At 30.7% G+C, this 19,464-nt stretch overlaps 1 protein-coding gene and 1 long non-coding RNA gene across 2 annotated transcripts in view; both read left to right on the top strand.

Moving 5' to 3' along the window:
* Positions 1–1,552, top strand: part of LOC143057438 (uncharacterized) — a 34,970-nt gene extending 33,418 nt beyond the window's left edge. Inside the window, exon 5 of the mRNA XM_076230744.1 lies at positions 1,310–1,552. Within this exon, the coding sequence (XP_076086859.1) occupies positions 1,310–1,552 (243 nt within the window). The remainder of the gene's footprint in view (positions 1–1,309) is intronic.
* Positions 1,553–3,734: 2,182 nt separating this feature from the next.
* LOC143056621 (uncharacterized) lies at positions 3,735–19,085 on the top strand. Its single transcript, XR_012972424.1, has 3 exons — positions 3,735–3,867; positions 17,824–17,953; positions 18,901–19,085. It is a non-coding gene; the product is annotated as an uncharacterized LOC143056621 (long non-coding RNA).
* The last annotated feature ends 379 nt before the right edge of the window (positions 19,086–19,464 follow it).

Here is a 19,464-nt window from a genome sequence, read left to right as displayed (position 1 = left end):
CTGTGGTTGAGTTTGGTGGTAATTGCACCGAAGAAAGGTTGGGTGGGATGTGCAACAAGATTTAGGATGTGTTCTATTCCCAATCAAATGTCAATTGTTTTAAAAAAACAAATATCATTATAGATAAAGAGAAACTGAAAAAGCAAGCGTGTTTTGTTTTAAAGTACGTTGTGAGAAAACGAAACAGTTCATTATAAAGGTGCTTCCAAATAATCTTCTCTCATTCCCAACAACTGGGGAAAGATCGGTTAATTGATTGCAATGGTTGCGTTTTGAGTGCATGTAAAGTCCAAGGACAAATGTTTGAAGCATGACAAATACACGGAAATGACATTTATGAAATAATAAAAATTACTAAACATCAAGTTCTATATATTATTTAGAATATAATTAATTTCGACACATTAAACAGGTATCCTAGAAAATAATTGTAGGGAAATGTATAATCATTTATATTTCATATTCTATTTAATCTTTCAATAAATAAAAAAAAGTACGATTTTCGTTCTCAAAAATATATTCTGATCAATCTTATGACAAAAAACTGTTTTGAATCTAGATTTACTCCTTTACCTTATACATTTGTTATATTACCAATATTATTTTAACTGATCGGGCGAAGCTTACGTTTCAATTTAGATTGACTGCAATATAAAACAGAGCGAAGTGCGAACTTTTAGAATATGTGTTGATCTCATAACAATGCAAGTTGAACAAAAAAGACAATGAATATTAATAATGAACAGATGGGAGCAATGTCTCAGCAACTTCAGCAGAATGAACACAGGATAGACCACAAAGCTAGTGGTAAGCGCTTTGCAGAGTTGACGGTCAGAACACGGATAAATTCAATGTTGCGGTGAGACAGATGGACAGGCTGAAAACAACTGAGGAAAAAGTGCATTTGAACAGCAGGGTACTTTCCCACAAATGGCATCTGTTATAAGTAAATTAGTGGACAAGCGAAAGTTAAAATGCCTGCAATGGACACATAATCTAAGCCAAAATTTGACCTTAGTCTCAGTACAACACAAATACACAAAAAGTACACAACAAACTCCCTGCCTGGATGTTTCCCCAATTTGTTAGCATGAACCATCAACAGCACAAACTCTGTTGAAGGCAAATTTTGTGTCTTTGCCTAAAGTCGGAAGTCCTATGTCAGAGCACTTTGCCCTGCATGAGACAGTTCAAATTATTCAACAAAAACCTTAATGTAAGAACAGAAAACTCTAGTACTGACCAAAGATACCAGCAAATGGCTAATGTGTCTTCTTACACACACTTATATAATTACAACCTACTAAAGATCAATCATATTTGGTTCAGAGCAGCACACCATTACATAAATAATTTACTCAAGTGGATATATCAAGTTTCTCCAATGTTGGCCGCACTGCCTGCTAACAGTACCAACCCTGTCGAGTCAATGGTTAATCCTTCTCCTCCCACATTTATGACTCCAATTATGACAACCTCTGCAGCTCCTGGAGCTCTAACGGAATTGCCACAACAGCAAGCTGACTCCACTGACCGATCCAGAAAAGGGTAGAGGAAACCAAAAGAGCAATGCAACTTATTTTCTTCAGACTTCTCTTTGGAGAGAGAATATACCCGATGGCAAATACTTTTTGATATCAGGAACCGGAGCCGAAGCCCACAGCTCCTAAAAATGCCCATCAAATCAATGGAAGAGGACCCATGTCCTTGGAGGCGTTCATTTACCCATTCGAACGGACTACCGGTAGACGACAATGGGAAAACGAGAAAAAATGATTGTCGGCTCCTAGATTGCTTGGCCGATGTTGCCTTTGAGAAGGCTCGCAAGGTAAACACAGATGATGATGAGAAAGTCTAAAGAAAAGCATTAAAGCAGCGCTTAAGGAAGAAAGACGATCATAACAGATTTAAACCGACGCATTCCTCCGAGGACAAACAATCAAAAACTACAATAGCCAACCAGATGGCGATTTATTGATCAAACAGTGTCAATTATGCCCATCATCAAGTCTTCGTTTGCGCAGTATCACCGACCGATAATGGGAATATGAACAGTTCTATGGAACATAAGGTCCGTAACCTCACTCAAATTGTCACAAAACTAGCTGATGTTTATGCTTTCAACTAATCAGCGTAATCGTGGCCGATCGGTCTATCAACCTTGGGACTTCTGGTCAATATTATCGTTGAAAATCAACACATCAATGGAAGATCACCTGGTCAATATACACCTGGAAGATCCCAAAGCAGTATAATCGCGGTAGAACGCCACATAGAAATGCATCCAAGTTTAATGCATATCGACCACCCTCACCAAGCCAATGATGATATAGTCCCTAGGACAACGATCAGCATCTCCACGGACAAACTCCAAAAATCTTGATTATTTCAGACAACGGCTACCTTCACCAGGATACAGATATAAACAAAGCGCAACCCCAACAACGTAGTCTTTAAACAGTAACGGGTCGGGCCAGTGGGCCAACGCTCGACTCCCAGGTATATTGGTCATGAAACATTACCTCATGATAAAACCGAACAGAGGCCCACGTCCTCGTCCAATATTGTCATCAGACGAATCATTGGAAAAAGCCTAGCAGTACAAGGTACTATATATAACCAGATTGTTAGCATGAGTTTGGACATTGTTGTAATGATAACATTAGTGATTGAGCAGATAATAAAGATTCAAAGACCATGCGCTACGTGGTTTTGGTAAACAGCTGGTTAGTGGTAAGATTACAAAGAACACCTCTTTCGACATTGACTCGATATTTTTGGCACACTGGGCGCAGTGATAAATCAGAGTTCTCCCACAATAAAGTGATAAATGCGGCATTTGTTAATAGTGGAGTTGAGATTTAAACTCAGCAAGTTTGCATAAAACGAGCCATCACAACTCCGCCAAACTTTGAAATGACAGTTACAACTGAAACTAAAAAAGTGCTGACCAGGAGTCATTTTAGAACCATGCCCGCAAACTAGTTGCGTATTGGTTTTTCACGTAGTTGGCAAAGGAAATAGTTGTCCCTTGACCATTTAAATAATAATTTCCGCCTGAAGAAAGGTACTACTATTGGTTATATAGAATGATTTGACGATATAGTGGGTACGGCAGATGAAAACCCGATAAGTGACGTAAGACGTAGCATTGAAGAGACACGAAACAAGGTGCCCTAAGCACTGCCTTAAAATTACCTAATATACCACAACGTTTAACCGACGTCCGATCGAATCACTTCAATCTATTTCATTCCAACTATTAAAACTGGAAAGGATTAAAGAACAATTACAATGACATGTTACATATTGATTTATATTTTTAACACTATTTGATTTTGTAATTGCAGCAAATGTATGCGTTCTAGAAATAACCGAACTATCTTATCTATTTTTTGAAATTAATTGATAACAAATAAAAGAACTTTTTATCTTGTGAACAATCCTGATATTTATAACTTTTTTCCGCCATCTTGAAAATGGCAGCCATATTGGATTTTTCTGAGTGGGTTCATAGCAGAAATCAAATGGTATACAACCAAGAACTACTGTGCAAATGTCATGCTTTTCTCATTAGGTGAGCAATTCTGCTCTATATCTGCACCAATCAGCCGAACTAGTACACAGTTTGTTTTCTGTAGACCACATGTACATGTAACTTAGACTCGAAAATGTCGAAATTTAAATTTGTAATATCAATTGATGTATTTCTTTATTTCTTTTTCACAGCACGCTAAACTCTTCACTGCCGAATGCAATCTTTTAAACAAGTTATCACATCCGAATATTATCACTTGTCTTGGTTTGATTAAGGCCACTGATGGAATCTCTTCTACGTTGTATCTGTTCATGGAATTTATGGACAAGGTATTGATTTCCATAACATTAATATTATATATTTTTCTTTATGTATTGTTTTTTAGCTCACCTGGCCTAAAAGGCCATGTGAGCTTTTCTCATCACTTGGCGTCCGTCGTCGTCGTCGTCGTCGTCGTCGTCGTCGTCGTTAACAATTTTTCAAACATCTTCTCCTCTGAAACTACTGAATGGATTTGAATGAAACTTAGCATGATTGTTCCTTAGATTATCTTGCACAAAGTGTGTGCTTCGATTTTTGATCCGTCAAAAAACATGGCCGCCGTTACTTAAAATAGAACATAGGGGTCAAATGCAGTTTTTGGCTTATATCTCAAAAACGAAAGCATTTAGAGCAAATCTGACATGGGGTAAAAATCTTCATTAGGTCAAGATCTATCAGCCCTGAAATTTTCAGATGAATCAAACAAACCATTGTTGGGTTGCTGCCACTTAATTGGTAATTTTAAGGAAATTTTGCAGTTTTTGGTCATTATCTTGAATATTATTATAGATAGAGATAAACTGTAAACAGCAAAAATGATCAGCAAAGTAAGATCTACAAATAAGTTAAATGACCAAAATTGTCAATTGACCCCTTAAGGGGTTATTGTCCTTTAATGACAATTTTTCACAATTTGTTCATCACATTTGCTAACTTTAAAAAATCTTCTCCTCTGAAACTACTGAATAGATTTTGATGAAACTTAGCATGATTGTTCCTTAGATTATCCTGCACAAAGTGTGTGCTTCGATTTTTGATCCGTCAAAAAACATGGCCTCTGTTACTTAAAATAGAACATAGGGGTCAAATGCAGTTTTTGGCTTATATCTCAAAAACGAAAGCATTTAGAGCAAATCTGACATGGGGTAAAAATCTTCATTAGGTCAAGATCTATCAGCCCTGAAATTTTCAGATGAATCAAACAAACCATTGTTGGGTTGCTGCCACTTAATTGGTAATTTTAAGGAAATTTTGCAGTTTTTGGTCATTATCTTGAATATTATTATAGATAAAGATAAACTGTAAACAGCAAAAATGATCAGCAAAGTAAGATCTACAAATACAGTACTTGCAACCTTAGGCGTTACTGTTTGACGTGAACTTGACTGATCGGTGAATGATCGGTGACGGATGTTTGACTGATCGATGAGTGATCGGTGATCGGTGACCCATAGGATCCGTCAGATAAGTCAAATAACCTATGTGAGAGTTACCCTGACAACTGTCACCGATCGATCAGTAAATTAAATTTATGCACGGATCGGACGGATACGTATATATTTAAAATTCTTATGTAAACCGAACTCCACAGTTTTTACAATCGCTGAACGCGGACCTCTACGAAGACACCTTAATTTACACGTTATAATTTGTAAAAAATTAGTTGCAATAAAAAAGTAAAAATAGTTTAACAGAATAAGATGCTTAGAACGTTAAATTGTTTGTGTTGATTAATATTTTCGTATTAAATATTATAAACATCAGAGACATATAATCATAATTGTATTATATGACTCAGTTAACATGAACTTATTTCTACGAAATTGGTTATTGTTGACCGCCATTGGATTTTTGAACTTTTAATAGTTTCGAATAGGTTGTTTTTTCATGAAATTAAAAGAATGTCAAAGAAATGATATTAAAACTTTGTTCCCATTGTTAAGAATAACCAAAATGAATCTTCTTTTTATCAAATATTGTACTATTTTATTTGCAATCAGTTATTTTTACCATCTTGAGACAAGTCTTCCAATCAGAATTGAGATATAATGAGAATTAAAATACATAAACTTTTATTTTTGTGGAATAAGAATGTAATTATTGATTTATTTTGATACAAATTATTAACCGTCATATGATTTCAGTACTTTTTGTACATCAAGATTGGCTGTTCTTCATAAAATATGCTTTCTTTTAGGAAAAAGATATAAAATTATTGTACGCGTTTCCTAAAATGCAAATATTGTTTCATTTTATTGAAAATTATTGACCGCCATTGGATTTTTGTACTTTTTATAGTTGCGAATAGTTTTTTTTCATAAAATTCAAATAATATCAGAAAAATCATACTAAAATTTTGTTTGCATTGTTTAAAATAATCAAAATTATTCTTCTTTTTATCAAAAATGATACTATTTTATTTGAAATCAGTTATTTTGATGCATATTATTAACTGTCATATGATTTCAGTACTTTTTGTACATAATGATTGGCTGTTCTTCATAAAATAATCTTACTTTAAGGAAAAACATATTAAATTTTTGTACGCGTTCCCTAAAATGCAAATATTTCTTCATTTTATTGAAAATTATTGACCGCCATTGGATTTTTCTACTTTTTATAGTTTAGAATAGGTTTTTTTCATAAAATTAAAAGAATGGCAGAGAAATCATACTGAAATTTTATTCGCATTGTTAAAAATAACCAAAATTATTCTTCTTTTTATTAAAAATGATACTATTTTATTTGAAATCAGTTATTTTTACCATCTAGAGACAAGTCTTCTAATCAGAATTGATATATAGTGAGAATTAAAATACTTCAACTTTTATTTTTGTGGAATAAGAATGCAGTTATTGATTTATTTTGATGCAAATTATTAACCGTCATATGATTTCAGTACTTTTTGTACATCATGATTGGCTGTTCTTCATAGAATAATCTAACTTTCAGGAAAAAGATATAAAATTTTTGTACGTGTTGCCTAAAATGCAAATATTTCTTCATTTTACTGAAAATTATTGACCGCCATTGGATTTTTGTACTTTTTATATTTAAGAATGGTTTTTTTTTCATAAATTAAAAGAATATCAGAAAAATCCTACTAAAATTTTGGTCGCATTGTTTAAAATAATCAAAATTATTCTTCTTTTTATCAAAAATGATACTATTTTATTTGAAATCAGTTATTTTTACCATCTTGAGACAAGTCTTCTAATCAGAATTCAGATATAATGAGAATTAAAATACATAAACTTTTATTTTTGTGGAATAAGAATGTAGTTATTGATTTATTTTGATACAAATTATTAACCGTCATATGATTTCAGTACTTTTTGTACATCAAGATTGGATGTTCTTCCTAAAATATATATATGCTTACTTTTAGGAAAAAGATATAAAATTATTGTACGCGTTTCCTAAAATGCAAATAGTGTTTCATTTTATTGAAAATTATTGACCGCCATTGGATTTTTGTACTTTTTATAGTTGCGAATAGTTTTTTTTCATAAAATTCAAATAATATCAGAAAAATCATACTAAAATTTTGTTCGCATTGTTTAAAATAATCAAAATTATTCTTCTTTTTATCAAAAATGATACTATTTTATTTGAAATCAGTTATTTTGATGCATATTATTAACTGTCATATGATTTCAGTACTTTTTGTACATAATGATTGGCTGTTCTTCATAAAATAATCTTACTTTAAGAAAAAACATATTAAATTTTTGTACGCGTTCCCTAAAATGCAAATATTTCTTCATTTTATTGAAAATTATTGACCGCCATTGGATTTTTCTACTTTTTATAGTTTAGAATAGGTTTTTTTCATAAAATTAAAAGAATGGCAGAGAAATCATACTGAAATTTTATTCACATTGTTAAAAATAACCAAAATTATTCTTCTTTTTATTAAAAATGATACTATTTTATTTGAAATCAGTTATTTTTACCATCTAGAGACAAGTCTTCTAATCAGAATTGAGATATAGTGAGAATTAAAATACTTCAACTTTTATTTTTGTGGAATAAGAATGCAGTTATTGATTTATTTTGATGCAAATTATTAACCGTCATATGATTTCAGTACTTTTTGTACATCATGATTGGCTGTTCTTCATAGAATAATCTAACTTTCAGGAAAAAGATATAAAATTTTTGTACGTGTTGCCTAAAATGCAAATATTTCTTCATTTTACTGAAAATTATTGACCGCCATTGGATTTTTGTACTTTTTATATTTAAGAATAGTTTTTTTTTTCATAAATTAAAAGAATATCAGAAAAATCCTACTAAAATTTTGGTCGCATTGTTTAAAATAATCAAAATTATTCTTCTTTTTATCAAAAATGATACTATTTTATTTGAAATCAGTTATTTTTACCATCTTGAGACAAGTCTTCTAATCAGAATTTAGATATAATGAGAATTAAAATACATAAACTTTTATTTTTGTGGAATAAGAATGTAGTTATTGATTTATTTTGATACAAATTATTAACCGTCTTATGATTTCAGTACTTTTTGTACATCAAGATTGGATGTTCTTCATAAAATATATATATGCTTACTTTTAGGAAAAAGATATAAAATTATTGTACGCGTTTCCTAAAATGCAAATATTGTTTCATTTTATTGAAAATTATTGACCGCCATTGGATTTTTGTACTTTTTATAGTTGCGAATAGTTTTTTTTCATAAAATTCAAATAATATCAGAAAAATCATACTAAAATTTTGTTCGCATTGTTTAAAATAATCAAAATTATTCTTCTTTTTATCAAAAATGATACTATTTTATTTGAAATCAGTTATTTTGATGCATATTATTAACTGTCATATGATTTCAGTACTTTTTGTACATAATGATTGGCTGTTCTTCATAAAATAATCTTACTTTAAGGAAAAACATATTAAATTTTTGTACGCGTTCCCTAAAATGCAAATATTTCTTCATTTTATTGAAAATTATTGACCGCCATTGGATTTTTCTACTTTTTATAGTTTAGAATAGGTTTTTATCATAAAATTAAAAGAATGGCAGAGAAATCATACTGAAATTTTATTCGCATTGTTAAAAATAACCAAAATTATTCTTCTTTTTATTAAAAATGATACTATTTTATTTGAAATCAGTTATTTTTACCATCTAGAGACAAGTCTTCTAATCAGAATTGAGATATAGTGAGAATTAAAATACTTAAACTTTTATTTTTGTGGAATAAGAATGCAGTTATTAATTTATTTTGATGCAAATTATTAACCGTCATATGATTTCAGTACTTTTTGTACATCATGATTGGCTGTTCTTCATAGAATGATATAACTTTCAGGAAAAAGATATAAAATTATTGTACGCGTTTCCTAAAATCCAAATATTGTTTCATTTTACTGAAAATTATTGACCGCCATTGGATTTTTGTACTTTTTATAGTTGCGAATAGTTTTTTTTCATAAAATTAAAATAATATCAGAAAAATCCTACTAAAATTTTGTTCGCATTGTTTAAAATAATCAAAATTATTCTTCTTTTTATCAAAAATGATACTATTTTATTTGAAATCAGTTATTTTTACCATCTTGAGACAAGTCTTCTAATCAGAATTTAGATATAATGAGAATTAAAATACATAAACTTTTATTTTTGTGGAATAAGAATGTAGTTATTGATTTATTTTGATACAAATTATTAACCGTCTTATGATTTCAGTACTTTTTGTACATCAAGATTGGATGTTCTTCATAAAATATATATATGCTTACTTTTAGGAAAAAGATATAAAATTATTGTACGCGTTTCCTAAAATGCAAATATTGTTTCATTTTATTGAAAATTATTGACCGCCATTGGATTTTTGTACTTTTTATAGTTGCGAATAGTTTTTTTTCATAAAATTCAAATAATATCAGAAAAATCATACTAAAATTTTGTTCGCATTGTTTAAAATAATCAAAATTATTCTTCTTTTTATCAAAAATGATACTATTTTATTTGAAATCAGTTATTTTGATGCATATTATTAACTGTCATATGATTTCAGTACTTTTTGTACATAATGATTGGCTGTTCTTCATAAAATAATCTTACTTTAAGGAAAAACATATTAAATTTTTGTACGCGTTCCCTAAAATGCAAATATTTCTTCATTTTATTGAAAATTATTGACCGCCATTGGATTTTTCTACTTTTTATAGTTTAGAATAGGTTTTTATCATAAAATTAAAAGAATGGCAGAGAAATCATACTGAAATTTTATTCGCATTGTTAAAAATAACCAAAATTATTCTTCTTTTTATTAAAAATGATACTATTTTATTTGAAATCAGTTATTTTTACCATCTAGAGACAAGTCTTCTAATCAGAATTGAGATATAGTGAGAATTAAAATACTTAAACTTTTATTTTTGTGGAATAAGAATGCAGTTATTGATTTATTTTGATGCAAATTATTAACCGTCATATGATTTCAGTACTTTTTGTACATCATGATTGGCTGTTCTTCATAGAATAATATAACTTTCAGGAAAAAGATATAAAATTATTGTACGCGTTTCCTAAAATCCAAATATTGTTTCATTTTACTGAAAATTATTGACCGCCATTAGATTTTTGTACTTTTTATAGTTGCGAATAGTTTTTTTTCATAAAATTAAAATAATATCAGAAAAATCCTACTAAAATTTTGTTCGCATTGTTTAAAATAATCAAAATTATTCTTCTTTTTATCAAAAATGATACTATTTTATTTGAAATCAGTTATTTTTACCATCTTGAGACAAGTCTTCTAATCAGAATTGAGATGTAATGAAAATTAAAATACTTAAACTTTTGTTTTTGTGGAATAAGAATGTAGTTATTGAATTATTTTGATACAAATAATAACGTCACTTGATTTCAGTACTTTTTGTACATCATGATTGGCTGTTCTTCATAACACATGCTTACTTTAAGGAAAAAGATATTAAATTTTTGTACGCGTTCCCTAAAATGCAAATATTTTTCCATTTTACTGAAAATTATTGACCGCCATTGGAATTTTGTACTTTTTATAGCTTAGAATAGTTTTTTTTCATAAAATTAAAATAATGTCAAAGAAATCATACTAAAATTTTGTTCGCATTGTTTAAAATAATAAAAATTATTCTTCTTTTTATTAAAGATGATACTATTTTATTTGAAATCAGTTATTTTACCATCTTGAGACAAGTCTTCTAATCAGAATTGAGATGTAATGATGTACTTTTTATTGTTTAGGAGTAGTTATCTTTTTTATTAAAAAAAATACTATAAGAAAAATATAATGTAATGTTGTTTGCATTGTTTAAAATTATTTCTATTTCTTGTTAAAAAATACAGCAGTTATCTTTGTAATTTGTTATTTTAAATGCTTCGATTGTGACGAGAATATAGAAAGTCCGTGATTATAATAAGTTTTTTTTAAGAATTTTATGATGATAAGGATACAAAAATTTAAAATATTGAAAAAAAATAGACTACATTTTTCAATAACTGATTCTTTCATTTTGTTTTTCCCGAGAATGTTTGGAAAATAATAAAATAAAAACCGCGATGTAGACACCGTTTTAGAACTCGCCGGTTTTAAAAATATATAACCTAAATAAAACGAAAAAGATCATTCTTTAATGATGATGTTTTAATTTAGGTTTTATCTGTACATTTCTTTTCATTTCAATTCATAAAACTTTGCTAAATAATTAATAAACAAAATGTATAATTGAACGTTCGATTTTCAAGAGTCGCCATTTTAATTAGATTAAACGAAACTAAGATCCCGTAATTTGTATTAGTTTATCATGTGACGTATTAAAGTTCAATCCGTCATCAAGGTCGATCGGTACTATCCGTCCGATCAGTCCGATCAGTCAATTACTTTTACTATAAGTCTGACGGATTGCTGACGTGAGTTTGACGCGAACTTGACTGATCGGTGACTGATCGATGACCGCTGACTGATCGCTGAAATAGTAACGCCTAAGGTTGCAAGTACTGTAAGTAAATATGACCAAAATTGTCAATTGACCCCTTAAGGGGTTATTGTCCTTTAATGACAATTTTTCACAATTTGTTCATCATATTTGCTAACTTTAAAAAATCTTCTCCTCTAAAACTACTTAACCAAATTCAACCAAACTTCAATTGAATGATCAGTAGGGTGTATAAAATAAAGTTTGTGCTTTAATTTTTTTTTTCGTCAAAAAACATGGCCGTCATGGCTAAAAATAGAACACAGGGTAAAATGCAGTTTTTGGCTTATATCTCAAAAACTCAGCATTTAGAGCAAATAAGACAAGAAGTTAAAGTATTTATTAGGTCAAGGTCTAGCTGTCCTGAAATTTTCAGCCGAATTGGGTTACTGGTTTTTCAGGTATAATGCCCCTGAATTGATGATTTTAAAGAAGTTTTGCAGTTTTTGGTTATTATCTTGAATATTATTATAGATACAGATAAACTGTTAATAGCAAAAATGTTAAGCAAAGTAAGATCTACAAATAAGTCAATTTGACCAAAATTGTCAATTGACCCCTTAAGGAGTAATTGCCCTTTAAAGACTTTTTTTCACAATTTGTTCATCATGTTGACTTACTTTAAAAAATCTTCTCCTTTGAAACTGCTGTATCAATTTCAGCCAAACTTAGGCTAAATGAGTTTCAGAGTATCTAGTATAAATTTTATATTTCATTTCCTTGTATGTCAGAAACATAGCTCCTATGGCTAAAATAGAACATAGGAGAAAATGATTTTTTTTTTTGCTTTTGAAGAAAACAGGACGATTCAAAGAACATTTAAATAAATTGAAAAGCCAAAATAATCATTGAGGAGAGATTTAACCAAAAAAATTAAGGTGAGCGATTCAGGCTCTTGAGAGCCTCTTGTTTTTTTAATTCTTTGTTTATTAATCAAGGTAAGGATTCTTTATTAGACATTTTTATTAAGCTTTATTGAGTATTATTCAGATAATTTATCTGCAGTAAATTTTATACTGTTTAGAAGTGTAAAAATATTAAGTTTAATGTATTTAACAGAAAGGGAAGGGTTATGGGTAGCCATCCATGACAAAAATCAGTACCTGCACATCAAAACTACCAAAGAGGAAATGACATGGGTTTATCCGGTTTATTCAACTCAAAATCATAATCAATGGTGTCAACTTGATGACTGTAACTGTTATTACGAACATCCCAATTTCTCCACTTATTTTCAGTTTTGTATTATGGCAAGAAAAATCCTTATAAGCATTATCATTGAATTTTTTCCCTAAATGATACAAAAACAACCACAGGAACGAACATCGAGGTTAAAAAAGACGATAATGATCGTTACTTCATCTATGGTTATTTGAATTAAAACAAATAGTAGGATTTTGAAAAATGCACAAAATGAGTGTATAGATGGCTTGGGCCTATTCGAATTGTTTGTTCAGAAGTTTCATATTTTTTGTTATTTTAATCTTTACAGAGAGTGATTACAATTGTTGGAAACAATAGGGACCCTTTAAGCTGAAAATATATGTTTTCAATGAAATCATAGTAAGAAATGAGATTAGAGGTGATGACATATTTCTATTGGAATATCGAGTGTCTTTTTATTGTCGGGATGTAAAAGTACCCAGCCGCATCCACTTGTATTTTTTGTCCATCTGATGAATTAAGCCTTTTCAACTGACTTTTGTAGTTCGATCTTTTGTTGTACAGTTATACCAATGTCCCAGGTTAGGGAAGGGTTAGAATTCCGCTAAAATGCTGAACCCCGTCACATTATTTATGTATTAGCCTGTCCCAAATCAGGAGCCTGTAATTCAGTGGTTGTCATTTGATTATGTGTTACATATTTCTTTTTCGTTAATCTTTTTTCTTTATATAAATTAGGCCCTTAGTTTTCTCGTTTGAATTGTTTCACATTGTCATATTGGGGCCTTCAAAAGCTGACTATGCGTCATGGGCTTTGCTCATTGTTGAAGGCTGTACAGTGACCTATAGTTGTTAATGTGTGTGTCATTTTTGTCTCTTTGGTAATCATACCACATCTTCTTTTTTATATCTAAAAGAGGGGCGAAAGATATCAGAGGGACAGTCAAACTCATAAATCGAATATAAACTGACAACGTCTGACTAAAAATGAAATAAGACGACCAGGCAAACACTAGAACACATGACACAACATCGAAAACTAACGAATAAGCAACACGAACCCAACCAAAAACTAGGGGTGATATCAAGTGCTCCGGAAAGGTAAGCACATCCTGCTCGACATGTGGCGCTCGTCGTGTTGCTTATGTTATATCAAATTCGGTAAATAGTCTTAATTCGGTAAGTCACTTTCGTGAAAAGGAAGAGGATGGTAATAACGACGTAAGAAACATATCTGATATCATTTGTGAAACGGTTATCCCATAACGGTCAACCAACTCGTGATGGAGTCCTTAAAATTTACGAAGGGATGATTTCAACTTCACCATTTGGAACTCTTGGTTTAATAGCTTCTTTGTGAGCAGCAATCCTCTATCAAGAAAAACATGTTAGGAAATGCAAGCACGAGAGTATCGTATCAATTGGGAGATATATACCCTGTATGCAAGTGCTACTGGAATGGTGTTACTTAGAAAAAGGAGAGTTCGCAATTGGAAAGCTGAAATCATCTCTTTCATCGTAAAGTTTTGTTTTTAACCGACCGTCATTGTCAGTTTATAGAAGTTCAAATATGAGGCCGACTTAACTGTATCTTTTGTATCATTTATCTCTAGTTCGATGGGATATATGCGTTAAACATAGTCACCAGATTTTGAATTATTCAGTGAAAGAACATCATCTATATAAAAAGTAGAGTTAAAGGATATTGCTAACTTTTTATCTTTCTTCCCAAGAAACTGCTGTATGAAGTCAGTCTCATAATACTAAAGAAACAATAAAATTGAGAATGGAAATGGGGAATGTGTCAAAGCGACAACAACTCGACTATAGAGCAGAAAACAGCCGAAGGCCACCAATGGGTCTCCATTGTAGCCAGAATCTCCCGCACCCGGAGGCGTTCTTCATATGGCCCCTAAACAAATATTCATACTAGTTCAGTGTTAATGGACGTCATGCTAAACTCCAAATTATACACAAGAAAAAACTGAAATTAAAAAATCATACCAGACTAACAAAGGCCAGAGGCTCCTGACTGGGAACAGGCACACAATTGCGCAAGAAGAGGGGCACAATCGGTTCCCGACAGTTTGTTGAAAAACACATCCTCCGAACGTAACAAATATGTTGTCAATCAAAAGATCAAGCATACTGATAATGTCAGTTTTAGAAAAAAAATTGTTTAGAGTGATCCTTTACAAAGTAGGATTTAACCCTCCCTAAAACAAGATACTTGCATCTACATTGGCCATTTTATTTTATGAAACAAAGCAATATCAACTCTTTTAATTTGTCTTTTAGTTTGAAATGTGGAATACTTGTGTAAAGTGTAGAAAAGTTAAAAGTTTTAATACTATTGCAAGATGAAAGAGAGTTAGATTGTATGTACTCTAAAAGATCTTTGGAATTTTTAAGTATCCACATGTGATTCACGCTACCTCTAAATTATGTAGTTTCACAATAACTTTGAAGCCCGTCTTTGATTGCTGGAACAAAAGATCTTTATAATTTAGATAGAGGTTTCGCGGAGCACTTAAAAGACCCAACAATATTCCGTTGTTTGTGAGGACACTTATGTAGATAAGGTATTAAAGTCTGATTACCGCAAAAATTACCGGCTTCTCGAAAGGTACTATTGTATTTAAAAGTGTTCCATAGAAAAAAATGGCAAATGGTAGCAAAATGGTAATTAATATGAAATGTCCAATACCTTATCTACATGTGAAATCAATCAATAGTTGTTAACCACAATGTATTCTACTTATAAACTACTTGTCGATAAAGAAAAACGAAATGTCGCAAAATCAAAATTATAATCCTGGTACCTTTGATAACTATCATAACCATTTGAGCACTTACCAATAGACATGTTAACCATAAGTCGATACCGAAACTGAAACTGAAACTGACACCGATACTGAAACCCCAAAAAAAGTAGTGAAGTAAATGGTAAATGTTTATACTTTTTGATTAACTCAGTCCTTTACGACATGCTATTGTTTGAAATTTAAATGGACTAGATGGAGTTTTACTTTAATTCATCAATTTTCAAAACAAAGTCAAATTCATTGAGAATTAAACATGTTAAATACACTAATGCAAGTGAAATACAATTAGTATTTTGATACACATTTTGTATTGCTGTACATTAATAATAAAGCACATTTCGTCGAAGGGAGAGAATTGTACATGAAATGTCACAGTGGCAAATTATTCAACAAGCTTTCATATCAACAGTAACTTGGCTTTCTCATGAAAAATATGTATCGATGACGGATGATTGGCTAGAATTGGAAGAAGCAGTTGGATCTACTGATCACATCTCCCATAGTATAAATCGATCAACCAAATAGCAGGCACAGGAAAGAAAATTAGATACTTCAAATATGGTTTCCTTGGTCATAACAATGACAAGATTACTTACAGATTAATGGCTGCGATCGGGTCCACACGAGATGTTATTCTTTCCTCGTAATTGTTACTTACTTGGCGATACTATATATGCATCTGCAAATCTTATTGCAACACCATAAACTGTAAGGCAGCTACGCAATCATAATGGAATAATCTGAGATGAACGCAAAGTTGTCAATGAAAAGATACGTGCAACAATAATTTATCTAGAACATTCAAAAAGACGATTGAAAATTTATAAAACAATTGGATCTCTGTTTAGACATAGTCGGAACTATTTTGCACCTTTTGTAGAACTGTATGCAGCTGTTTCCATAAAACTAAACCTACTTCATTATTCGGGTATATCATAAATAAATTGTCTCTTAAAATTGTATAGTACTTGAATTAGTGTATTGTATAATGGTTGAATTTAACTTTGTTTTGTTGATAGATTCATGTGAATTGATGAATTGAATTATTCCTCCATTTAGTGTAATAAACATGATAAAGTTTCAAACAATATAATCGAGTAAAAGGGTTGAGTTAATTAACTTCATAAACATTAACTATTTACCTCACTACTTTTTTTGTTTCAGTATCAGTTTCGATGTCAGTGTCGGTATCGGCTTATGATAAACATGTCTATTAGGACGTAACCATCCCCTTCAGTGATCATCACTCATTGTTATCACAATATAAGCTGAAACTGTAAAATTTTTCGCATACAACATGTACAAGACAGTTGTATTTGTCAGAAAATTCTTCGTTGTAACAGACAGCTACGATCATCTTACATATAAGTAGAAGTTACGATCCGATCATAGTTGACACAAATAGATAATAAGCGTTACGATACCATTGTGATTTTTTGTATATCATTTTTCGTTCTTGTTGCTTTTCCATCCTGTAGGGGGAAAGAGCTTCAAAGGCAATGCTTATAAAGATGTTTCTTGACATAATACAATCTGTAAATAAGCCGTTAAAGATAAGAAATCCGCCTTTTAAAATTTCCCTTAAACTGTGTCCACCATATTTGGATGATCGTAATTGCAGTGCATAATAAGACCTTCAGCACGAATGTTTAATTTTCAAAAGTATATAATAATAGATAAATCAATAGTAAACCGAGTTGATAAGATATTAATTACCTGTAAACAAAGTTCCTGAACAGTATTATGGAGAATAAGGATATATAAAAAGTAAATATTTCAAATACTCACAGAAATATTTATCAGCATAAAAAATTATGTTCTTTTCAGTGAAATATATATATATATATTGTCCAAATGTATGATGAAAAAATGCTACTGTGAATGCATTATTATTCGTTGGATAGCAATGTCGTGGAATTCGTTGGTACAAAGAAACCACGAATTTAAATGTTCAACGAATTTCAAATTTGCTGTATTATTAAAAGCAGACTTTCGGAAAACAACGAAATCAAATATCCACGAAAATGATAGTTTCTTCAATCCACAAAAATAGATGAATCAACAGTATGCTAAAACCTGGCCTCAGTTAATTAACTAAAACTAAAGGATGCTATACGACAAATAGCTTTACTAAAAAAAACGCACATAAATATGATACCGCAATAACAACCGATATTATTAATTTCCAAATTGATGTAAAATGCATGATTGCTTAATTTAGATTTTTTTCAAATGTCTCAGCTTAATACGTTTTTCTTGTAAACAGGGATCACTCAGAGAATTATGCAATCGAGTTGGTTGTATCAGTGAAAACAATACAATATATATCACCAGGGAGATGTTATGCGGTATTAGGTATCTCCATGTTAATGGTATTGGTCACAGGGATATCAAAGGTAAGAAAAATTAAATAGGAGCCACATGTATAGTTAAATACTGATCAACATTTTTTATCGGAGACCACGCATTTTTTTAATAGAATTAATCTGAATCGATTAAGAAAAACAGATTGCGTTCACATTATCTTTAATCCTAGCGATCTATATCGGTCTATTGTGAACCATTGTGAAAAACATTGCATTAAGTTGTAGTTTCGCTTGAATCTTTTGATACTGGTGTTAATGCAGGTTTCTTTAATTTTGAGAAGAAAAAAAATGTAGCAACGAAATACTGCATGCAGTTCATGAAAAGAAAACAATCAACACAAGAAAAGGAAACAGATTTCGCAAATTTATGCAACGGCAAAGCCAACATGTTTTCAGTTTGTTTTGAAGGTCTGTTGGAAGAGAAATATGGGTTAAACAAAGAATCTCTGACACAGTTTTGCTGCATTGCATTACATTAGAATACATTATTTTCGATTTAATTGTACTAGTTTAAATCGATCGCTGCGTTCACATTTAAAGTAAGATCGGTTTTCTTTAGATCGATTCAAATTTAACTAACTCTTTTCGTGTTTTAGTTAAAACTGATTGAGATCGATTTAGATCGTCCACATTGGCCCTTAACTCGATCGTTAGTAAACCGGTCTAGTTTAACATGTTCAAATCGATCTAAATGTTTTACTGTGAACGGGGTACTATTCCTGATAAAAACCGAAGTGCGTTTATACCTGATTTTAATTTTAATTTTGCTTTGCATTTTATTTTGCCATTGATTAATAAGTAGATAATTGCCATTCTTTAAAACAAAACAATCATGCTGTATTTTAAAATCATGAAAACAACACTGCCGTGTTTTCGGAAAAAACTAAAATTTATAAATATCATACGTCTGAATTCTGTTAAGTTTAGAAATTCTTTAAAACTATTTGAACTAACATTTGATGTCTTTTACATTACAGCAGACAACGTAGTAATTGATTCATTTGGTAGGGTAAAAATAAGTGATTTAGGTATAACAAAGCAACTTTGTTTTTATGGAGGAGTATCTGGATTACAGACACAAATGATCGGTACATTATCACACATGGCACCAGAAATTCGAGGTCTTGGTTTTCAAACTGCATCATATGGATTTCCTGCAGATATATGGTAAGGGAAAATGTTGTCTAATTACTAAGTCTTGCATAATACAATTATTATAACCTTACAACATTATTTAAATTAGAATTGTTGTTTATGACATTAAAAAAAATGAGAATGGAAATGGAGAATGTGTCAAGGAGACAACAACCCGACCATAGAAAAAAAACAACAACAATATATACTTTTATTGGCTATGTCTTTATAAACTGTATATTTTATAGCTCTTCATCTTTTTAAAAAGTTTTTAATTTTAAGGTATTTTTGCTCCACTGAAGAGACATTGATTATCAAACTGCGTATCTGGTGCACAAAAATTGGTACCGTTGTATGGGAACATTTTTGTGTGTGTGTTACAAAAACATATGTTTGTAATACATCTT

Source organism: Mytilus galloprovincialis, chromosome 13 (assembly GCF_965363235.1).
Source record: "Mytilus galloprovincialis chromosome 13, xbMytGall1.hap1.1, whole genome shotgun sequence".
NCBI lineage: Eukaryota > Metazoa > Mollusca > Bivalvia > Mytilida > Mytilidae > Mytilus > Mytilus galloprovincialis.
This window is presented reverse-complemented; position numbering and strand designations above follow the sequence as displayed.